At 34.7% G+C, this 10597-nt stretch overlaps 1 protein-coding gene across 1 annotated transcript; it reads right to left on the reverse strand.

Annotated features, from left to right (window-relative positions):
* Nucleotides 1-8203: 8203 nt before the first annotated feature.
* On the reverse strand, nt 8204-9147 carry LOC110919491. The gene is made up of 2 exons (XM_022163759.1): nt 9084-9147; nt 8204-8520 (listed from the first exon to the last, which is right to left on the reverse strand). Exons 1-2 carry the CDS (start codon nt 9145-9147, stop codon nt 8204-8206), a joined length of 381 nt encoding a protein of 126 aa, XP_022019451.1.
* Between the last annotated feature and the right edge of the window lie 1450 nt (nt 9148-10597).

Here is a 10597-nt window from a genome sequence, read left to right on the forward strand (position 1 = left end):
AATTTTTTTAACATAGGCGTTGGCCAACGGCTAGTTTGGTTTGGCCATTGAGAGCCCGCCATGTCACCTTGCTTCCCCCGCCCCACGCTCGGCTTCAAACCCAAGCCCCAAGGGCCACGCCCCGACCCAAGCCCCATACCCCATAGTCTTACATCATTCTACCGCTACAATCAAGTGTGATTGAAATTGTGCCCTCTCTCTTGCCCCCACGTTAAAGCCTATATCTTCTTTAAAGTTTTTGCTATGTTAAAATTCTCATATGTAGAAGTGATTTTGTAGCTAATGAGCTGGTGGTGAAGTAGTAAGGGAGAGAACTGGTGTTTTAAGTGACCCACTAGAGCTATTAGGTTACTAGAGGAAGGTTGATTATGTTGGACTTAATCGTTTTGTTCACATAACCGAATGGGCCAGGGGCATAAGTGTCTTTTAATTAAGTTGGGTGTATTTATTTCAGGAGTTTTTATTCATGGAGTCTTACTCTTAGAGGACCCGGGGCGCAACGTTGTTTTTCATTCTTCACGTGTGGACTTGCGTGATACACCACCGCCACCAACCTTCAAAACGCGTGAATTGTATAACTCGTGGCCACCATGACGCGTGAAGAATTGAAGGTGCCGCACACCATGTTCGATGAAGATGAGTGTGTGGTGAGTGATGGACACTCACACTAAAATCCATCACTAGTGATGGAACCAAGTTTGATGAGGTGGCATTTGATGATTAGGTGTTGTGAGTGATGGAAAACCATCACTAGTGGAGCGCCCCTACCCCCTTAGAGTTATGGGTCAAGATTGAGTCATCATTTAGTATACTATTTAAGTGGTTTAGGTTTCTTATTTCCCAAGATGTTTGGCTAATATAATTAGATGGTTAGAGTTATTGTAATTCGTGTGCTTTGCTTTATAACAAAATGAATGAATGAAGTGAGTTCGTCCATTATCGTGTTTTGGTATTTATGTTCTAGTCGATCTGGGCCAACAAATACTGATCCCTTAGCGTGGTGAAGTAGATGTTTAAAATCGTGCACCCTTTTTGTGAACTTTTATTTCATTTCTAATACTTGTGACTGTAGAGTGCTATAAAATGTTGAATTATCCCTTTTTGTTAGGAAAACTAACTTTTGTAATCATATGTGACAAGCTAATGATTTATAAAATATTTGAATTTTGGGAAGAAAAAAAAAGTGTTTCAAATCAACTCAGCTCATTTCAGCTTGAACCAAAAAGCTAATTGTTTAACCCAATTATCCAACCTGGCTAATTTCTCATCTTTGTTTGTTTAACCCAATTATCCAACCTGGCCAATTTCTCATCTTTGTTTGTTTGTGGGATGGGAAGTTATGTTGTTCCAATATAGTTCAATTACATAATTCTTAGTGAAATTAGTCAATTAGTCAAATAAGCAAACATATATGATTTTAAATCGTTGCATGCAGGGGTGTAAATAGTCCAAGCCGAGCCCGAGATTGACTAAACATAAGCTTGGTTCGTTTTTGTTGCCCAGACTTGATCTTTGATCTCTAGAACATAAACGATAATCTAAACTTTATTGAATACTGAATTTGAATACAATGGAATGATTACAAATGAAACTATCTATCCCTATTTAAACTAATCTAACGGGTACGAGTGTAGAGACATGTCCCTTCGTGAATGGACGTGTCTCTAGATCTTGTGGTTATAATTAAACGTGAAGAGGTGCGTCTTTTCCTTCTTAATCATAGCCACTAATCGAATGGGTGTGTCCCTTGGTGGTGCCCCTTGAAGCCATCGATCAAAGAAGGCAACCCTAGGGGTTTCGCACCCTTTGGGGTGGAAGTTACCAACTTCTGAAATGTCATAAACAACCCCTGAACTTTGTAACCTCCACTCTTTTCTTTAATTACCATAAAACCCTTGTAGTTTAGGATGTGTAATGATTAGCAATTTCATTCACCCCCTAATCATGAACATCCTTAGGTTGTTGCAGATCTTGAACTCCGAGCAGTTCTCTCATAGTAGCGAACTTGATCCTTGCTAATGCTTTTGTTAGTATATCTGCCCGTTGTAGTTCTCCACTTACATGTTCCACAGTGATATCTTCGTTCTCCACGCACTCTCTTATGAAATGATAGCGTGTATCAATGTGCTTGCTTCTTCCATGAAAGACTGGATTTCTCATGAGTGCTATTGAAGTGTTATCTTCTCTTCCTTCCAGCCTGTAATTTCACTTAATAGTCTTTTAAGCCATAGTGCTTGGTATGCTGCTGCAGTGGCTGCCATGAATTCCGATTCACATGATTATAGTGCCACTGTCTGTTGCTTTTGTGTACACCAGGTTATAGGTGATTCTCCAAAGTAGAATACCAGACCAGTTGTTCCTTTTCCTTTGTCTGCATTAACTCCAAAACTGCTATCACTATAACCTGTGATCTTACATCCTCCTTGCTTCTTGTATATGATTCCATGCTCTTTAGTTCCTTTGATATAACGTAGTATTTGCTTCACTGCTTTCAAGTGTTGCTCCTTTGGTTCTTGCATGAATCTACTAAGCAGACTGACTGGGTAACATAGATCTGGCCTTGTATGCAATAAGTACCTGAGAGAACTTGTTGTAACCATGTCGATACTTGTATTTATTGTCGGATTGTGCCAAAACTCAGTTCAATTGTTTGAACTTGTTCATTACACATATTCAATTTAAGATACCATATGATGTATTGAAAACATCATATTCAAAATTCGTTTCAACAAGCGTTTCATTTGTTCCGAGTCGTAGTAGACTTGTTTGGTCTACGACTCCATTAAGTCGTTTGTTGATTTCGATACCTTGTGGTAGTGTTTTCACTAATTTGAAGCTTGCTCTAATCTCGTTTGCGCATCTCATGCACGGATTTAATTATATAATTATTGATTTGCTTTAAATCCGCTTCGATTTATCATATTACAACAGTCTTAACACAATCGTGTGCTGAGGCAATGGTACACAAATTCATATTTTATTCCGGTGTACCTCCTAACGGTTCTTTCGACATCGTTCGAATGTTTTGCGCTATTCATTGTTTCTTCATCTTCGATCGAAAACATTAATTCTTCGATTGGTCGAAGTTCCTGTTCATTGTTGGATCCCTGTTAACTTAATCACACTAGTGACTGTATCTATGCGTCTTGTTTCCTTTGACATCAATTTCTGAAAACGTTTCTTTTAACCGTTGGGTTCTTATGGTTGTAACATGTCCTTGAATTCACATAATTCTAATAAGTCTTGATTCGATTTCATGTTCATTCATTTTGGCAATATTCGTATTTACCTACGCATAACGTAACTCTAAGGAGTTAACGTAGACTAAATTTCGAGGACGAACTTTTATTAACAGGGGGAGAATGTGACAACCATCATATTAGGCCAATATTCGTACAATCATTATACATTATTAAATTGCACATATACGTAGTAGACATAATTTTCTTAGGTCACGCTACATGTTTAGCAAAGTCCGTATATACATATTGCACTTGCTTAAACAAAACAGAGCATTATGACATACAATTTATTTTCCAAAACGCCAAGTCTTGTTACTAATTTCAAACACTAGTAAATCTCTATAATAATTATATATATATATATATATATAGGGTAAGGTTATTGTAAAAAAGACCAAAAGTGTGAGAAAGGTAAGAAAGAATCTCATCCATTAGATCTAAATTAATTGAAAAGGGTAAACAAGTAATTTTATCATTAATTCAATTAATTAAAAACTTCTCATAACCGCCACCTTAATTATAGGAAGTATATAACAACACCAGCAACTATATAACACCATTCAGTAAGTATATAACACCATTCAGCAAGTATATAACACCATTCAGCATTCAGCAAGTATATAACACCATTCAGTAAGTATATAACACCATTCAGCAAGTATATAACACCATTCAGCAACTATATAACACCATTCAGTAACTATATATACCATTCAGCAAGTATATAACACAATTCAGCAAGTATATAATACCATTCAGCAAGTATATAACACCATTCAGCATTCAGCAAGTATATAACACCATTCAGTAAGTATATAACACCATTCAGCAAGTATATATAACACCATTCAGCAACTATATAACACCATTCAGCAAGTATATAACACCATTCATTGACTAAACATCTGATCGAAACATATTTTTTTCTCTATATAAGTATAGCAATATGGTACTCATATTAAAGATAAAAAAATGCTCGTTATTATGGTGTAATTTTTTTTCAAAAAAAAGTTACGTATCAAAAGTTATTGACGTTTAAAAAAGACGGGGGGAAGTTACATGTGCATTACCTAATTTCTAGTGGTTTTAAAAGAGTATATTCCCCTAGATATTTCAAATCAGTTCAAATTAATGAAAATATTTTACAATTTGGTCCCTATTGATCTCAACCATTATATCAAAAGATCTAATGGCTGAGATTCTTTCTTACCCTTCTCACACTTTAGGCCTTTTTTACAGGATCCTCTACCTATATATATATATATATATATATATAGGTAAAGAGTATGGTACAAATCTCACTATCGTACATTATGTACGCGCTACCCACAGCCATACACGTGTCCTGATTCAATTTTAATAAATAAGGGTATATCAGACATTCTATTCTAACATTTTCGACTGCTAATCATGGAATCCCGTCAATTATGGAGTTCGTTTCCTAACCATTCCATTTAAGTATTCTTCGTTTTAATTCGATTGTAGGGTTTTTGATTGATTGCTCACAGAACGGCCATTTTCAGAAAATGCTTGATTCGTCATTTATTTGATTTCTGGGTTTTATTTGTTTTGAAGTTTTTTTTATTATTAGATTTGTAATCAGGGTTGAAGATAAGTGTTTACTGGGTTTAATTGTTGTGTTAGTATATCGCATGTGTTTTTTATATATCGCATGTGATGTTTTAATCCAACTAGTAAAGAATGGATCTGTTGTATAATTTCGCATGTTAAAAATAGTCATTTCGCACACAATGAAGTTTAATATATAATTTCGCTAGTTTAATTCTAAACTTCTCAAACCTTAAAGTGTTTATCAATTGTAGCTTATCATTTCGCATGTTAAAAATAGTCATTTCGCACATAATGAAGTTTAATATATAATTTCGCAAGTTTAATTCGAGACTTCGCAAACCTTAAAGTGTTTATCAACTGTAGCTTTTCATTTCGCAATCTCTATTAGTAAGTATTATTATTTTCGCACAGTGTCTTTCAATAATTGAAATCAAATAATTCAGTTCAATAATTGATTTCAATAATTCATATCAATAATTTTTTTTATTATATATTTTATGTTTTCATCACTATTGCAAACATCCATAATACATGCGATTTAGATATAACTAGTTTGCGAAATCATTTAATATGCATTTTCTTTTAGAATTGCAAATGACAAAATGTATATGAAAACATACCATCATTGTGGAATACAAGAAGAATCTGTGTGGTGATGATTTTCTATCCCTTTTCTTCTCTTCAAGGTTTAGAATATCTACAAATGCATCTACTCCGTTCGATGCTATGTATTGTTCCCTGTAGAAGCTTTCAAACACAACTTTGAATGTTGCAACCTCAGTTTTTGATCGGTGAAATTCTTCTCTGCCAGTCATAAAATAAATAATTAGTTTTTGTTTTGTGTATATTTTTTTTAGATGTTTGTTTGTTGATATATATTTTTTTTACTTACTGCAAGTCTGCAAAGGTAGCAAATGTGAAGCGGATCACACTCAATTCTTGGTTCAAGAGTGCTTCATGCATGTTTACCACTCTATTGAAGTAAGGGGAACAAAATTTGTCTCCAAGCTCTGCACATCTGTTTTCACCTCTTATTTTTGCTTGTTCTATTGTCTTATAAAGCAGTTCGTTTAACCCTTTTGGTATAACTTGTTTTGGAACTTGCTTTGTCTTTGAGGATTTTCTCCCCTTAGTTTTCTGTTTTTCTTTCTCTTCTCCCAACATGGGTCCTAGGCTCAAAACCAACTCAACTGAATGCAATTCTTCAGCAGTTACCTGTGGGCATTCAGGTTCCTTTTCCTTCTCAACTTCAATGTCCGTATCGAGTTGTTGAGGGTCTTTTTCTGGCACTTCCTCCCTGGACTTTTTGTTGAATGTTTTGTGTAGATTCTGCCAAGTTCACTGTTTCTTCGATAACAGTTTCGTTTTCACCAGTTTCTGCATGCCAGAGTAATTTAAGATATACAATAATTTATGATGTTTAATTTTTCTCCTAAAATAAAGGGTTTTCTTACCCTTGGCAGTTGTTTGGTAAGCATATACACCCGGTTCCACAGTTTGAATGTTTGCAATAAGGGTGTCTGTGACTCCTCGATCATCTGGTTGCAGTGTACCTATAGATACAAAATATTTTACTTAATACAGTAGAATCAAAATCGCAGGGTTGTCCATGACATATTTGTGCGAAATCAAACTTTGAAGTGTTTTTTAACAAAATCGCATGTGTTTTTTAACAAAATCGCATGTGTTTTTTTGTATGTTTCGCATGTGTATAAATGTAGTGATTTTTTACATGATTTCGCACGTGTTAATATTGAGTTCGCATGTTTACCTTCTGATGCCATTTGTACCAAAACTGTTGATATTACTTTTTGAGCTTCTTCATCCTTTCTACCTTCTTCGTCATCCTCTCTACCTTCTTCGTTTGTAGTAACTTCATGATGAACTTCAGAAGCTGGATTTTCAGGTTCTTGATGAACAGGAGAGGATGCAGTTTCATGTTCTTGAACCGAATCAGGTGGCACACAAATGGAATTATTCTGAAGCGTCTGATCCCACTCCTTACAAGCCTTCATAACCTCCGTATCCCAAAAACACTTAGTTCTTGCTTCTGAAACTAAGTTGTTCATCACTTGAACATCTTGAACCATTTTAAGGTATTTTTTAACATTTGCTTTCATTTTCTTCAACAGATTCTGTAATATTTTTCGAGTTAATATACTATCAATCTAGAAGTTAAATATAATTGATTAAGTTAAATAAGATAAATTAATATTTTTTTGCGCTTACCTTTTTGTTGGCTCTCCAAGCCTCTAGTTGTCGTTCATGGTCTGAGTCGTAGAATACTGATGGTGAAAGTTGAGCAGGAGTGTTGCAATAATCCATCATTTTCTGTGTCTGTGTTCCAACTTCAAACTCCAGGTTCAATTGAGACATTTCATGGATTTCAGAACCGAAATCCATGAAATCATCAATGTTCTCGTTATCTTTTGCCTCTTCTCCGGTTTCTTTGTTTTGTACTGCATGTGCAGTCCTTCTTTTGTAGCTTATCGTGGTGTCAACCGGTGGTCGTAGTGTATAATCATCCGTCAAAGGACCCTCTTCTTCTTCATTTTCTTCTTCACTTTCTTCTTCTTCTTCACTCTCACTTGATATCCATAGAGGTCCATTATCCGAAATATGATCTTCGACTTTATCAACCTCTGAAGATGTTATATAACGAATAACTGGTATCTCCACGGCTTTCTCAAACAGGTTAAGCTTTTTGTTGTACTCATGCGTGTATAGAAGTTGTATAAATCGCAAGATCATTTAATTATATAAAAAAACAAACTAGTATTTCAAACATGTTATTAAATGTAGTAATGTATACCGTAAGAAAGGCAACAGGTCCCACGAACTGTATCTTATAGTTCTTCCAGCCCGCTCGTGTTCGACGCAAGGTTTCGAGTAGATATGAGCACCAATCTAGATTTTTTATTTCCTCAACATCTTTTACACCAAGCAAACATCTATCATTTGCAAGTGTTGCCTTTGTAATTTCTGCAAAGAAGGTCATCCAGTATACAAGTAAATTTAATTTAAACAGCCCCCCTCCGTCTCTTTGATTTTCCATTGTATTTGCAATTAAGCCATGGGTAATTCTCGCGTTTTGTCCCCACTGGCGGATGAATGTATCCCGGACAGCATTCCCCAGTTCTTGACTTTTTTCAATTTTCTCTTTCTTTTTGACTTTTCTCTTATCGGCTATTATTTCAACCTTCTTTGGACCTTTTGGTATTCCAAATACTTCATAAACTGTGTCCGATGTTATTTTTATTTGGTGTTTTCCTACGTTTAGCTTATCGAACTTCTCATCAAAGTTTCTCGCTAGCCAATATGCCAATCGTGTTGAAATATGGTTGATATTGATATCCAGAATAGCTCCAAACCCCATATCCCTCACATCATCAATCTTGTTTTTGTGAAAATCTTCTAACAGTATCCATATATGAGTTAGGTTGGCATCTCAGCAGTATTGCTTCATTGCTGTATTTGAAGAACTCCCTATGTTCTGTTTTAGGTTGTTGCACTTTTTTTGAATGTTTTTTTGTCTCTATCTTTGATTTTCTCTTATCTTCTTTCTTCTCATTTTTTTTCTTTTTTGTGGGTGGCCTAACAAAGTCATCATCTTCTGAACTTTCTTCAACCACCAACCTCTTTCTATTCTTTTTAATTTTTATCAGACTTGATATTGGTCCTTCAAAGTCATCATCAGATTCTATTTCTACAAAATCGCATGCTATAGTTAAAAACACTTACAAAATCGCATTTATCAGTTAATCATGTAAAACAGTCATCAATTCGCATGTGTTAAGTATCAATTCGCATGTGTTATTTCTCAATTCGCATATATGAGTTATGATTTCGCATTTGTTACATAAGCATTACCTAAACCAGTCAATCATTATAAATCATAAACACTACAACAAACTTATGATATAAAATCGCATGTGTCTTTAAATCAATTCGCAAGTTTAATCTAACCTAAAACAAAAAACCTTGACATACTTTTTTTTATCATATGAAATCGCAAATGTCATAAAACCACCACAAAACCCTATATGATATTGCACATCTATCAGATAGCATTAACAAAACTGCATAAAAAATGCAAAACCTAATAAATAAACATACCAGTAATAAACCCTAGCAAAATTGAAGTTGTTATCAATATGTAATGTTATAAAACTATACGTTTCAGTTAAAACGTTAATAAACAAACAAAATCGCATTTGACTTTAAAGCTCCTGTATATTCCACTATAAAATCGCAAATGTCAATAGATACCTGGATTCATCTTCTTCGCTTGTGGTCTGTCGTTGTTTTCTTTGCTTCTTTTCTCAATATTCATGGAATCGTAGTTGAAATCGCAATGGAGGGTAGCAGGGAACGATTGGAGAAGGAGATTGCAATGTTTTGATTTTGGGTTTACGGTATGATTATTGAGTTATTGTGTGCTGATTATCAGGGGTTTTGTTCTCATGGACGATTTTAACCTTGGCGGTTTCTTTTATTAATTTTATTTTGATTAATTTAATTGTTAAACACGCGCTTTAAATGAGATGATCGGACGGTTGTTGTTGTAGCGTACATAATGTACGATTAGTGTACTTGTATGTTAACCGCCCTTATATATATATATATATATATATATATATATATATATATATATATATAATATTCTATTATGTTTAAAGCTATACTACATTTTATGATGGTCCATTATTACATACAAATATATTACCAGTGTGTGTATTTTAAAAATATACACATTAAGTAATACCATCCACCCATTTGAGACTTTATATACATTTAAACATATAATATATATATATATATATATATATATATATATATATATATATATATATATATATATATCTAAAGTATGTGGATAAAAATTACTACATATGAAGTGATGAAGGGAAAGCAACCAATTCTTTTTATTTTTCCTCACTCTCTCTCGTTTATACTATACATACACACAACTAAACTGTATATTTTGGTTTGTCTCTTCTACAAGATTTTCCCTGGAAATCTTTTCCTTGAAAATCTTTTCAAAATCTCAACAAGATCTCTATAAAACACTCAAACAAAACACATACAACACATACCTGCACTTCATCTTCTCATGTCTTCAAAAACCTTACCCAAACCTTTTCCTCTTCAAAATTCATACATTTACCCTAAAGAACTCGGTCTCTCTCTCAATTATTCATACAGGAAACAAAACACAGGAGCCTTATAGCTTCCCTTCTTCTCGGTTTCTCTGTAGCCCACAACCGAGCCGGACTCTGGCGAATACACCGGTGCGGGCCGCGTCCCGACAACCAAAACCCCCTCCCCTACTTCATCTCCAACCAGCCAGACACCCCACCTTCACCGACAACATCACAACCCCCCCCTTTTCCGATGAGTTTTCCGACGGCGGCGACAAGATGGAGAGGCGAAGAGAGAGGGAGAGACTCAGTTGACACGATCAACTCAGTCAACCGTTTCAGCTAACGATGCGAGAATTTTTGGTAAAGTTTTATCGGCGAACACATTGGTTTTATATTGTTTTTATATTATTACCGTGAAAACGAGCTCGAACTGAATAAATTGATGAATTATTAGTTAAAATTATATGGAATTACTAATTAGTTTGTTTATATAAAATTGATTATACGTATTCATGGTTTGCTAAATTATTGAATTTTGAAAAATAACGACAACTTGCGTTGTCGGGGGCGTCCAACAACAGAGGAAACTCTGCCCGTTTTTCGATAAAATCCGTATAATAACGCGTTTTTACTATGAAA

This window comes from Helianthus annuus, chromosome 7, assembly GCF_002127325.2.
Source record: "Helianthus annuus cultivar XRQ/B chromosome 7, HanXRQr2.0-SUNRISE, whole genome shotgun sequence".
Classification (NCBI taxonomy): domain Eukaryota; kingdom Viridiplantae; phylum Streptophyta; class Magnoliopsida; order Asterales; family Asteraceae; genus Helianthus; species Helianthus annuus.

Excerpts from the sequence above, each read along its gene's own strand:
- LOC110919491 (XM_022163759.1), bottom strand. The coding sequence starts at position 9,147 with ATGAATATTGAGAAAAGAAGCAAAGAAAACAACGACAGACCACAAGCG. Across the intron at positions 8,521-9,083 it reads AGCGAAGAAGATGAATCCAG|AAATAGAATCTGATGATGAC; the intron begins GTATCTATTGAC and ends GCGATTTTGTAG.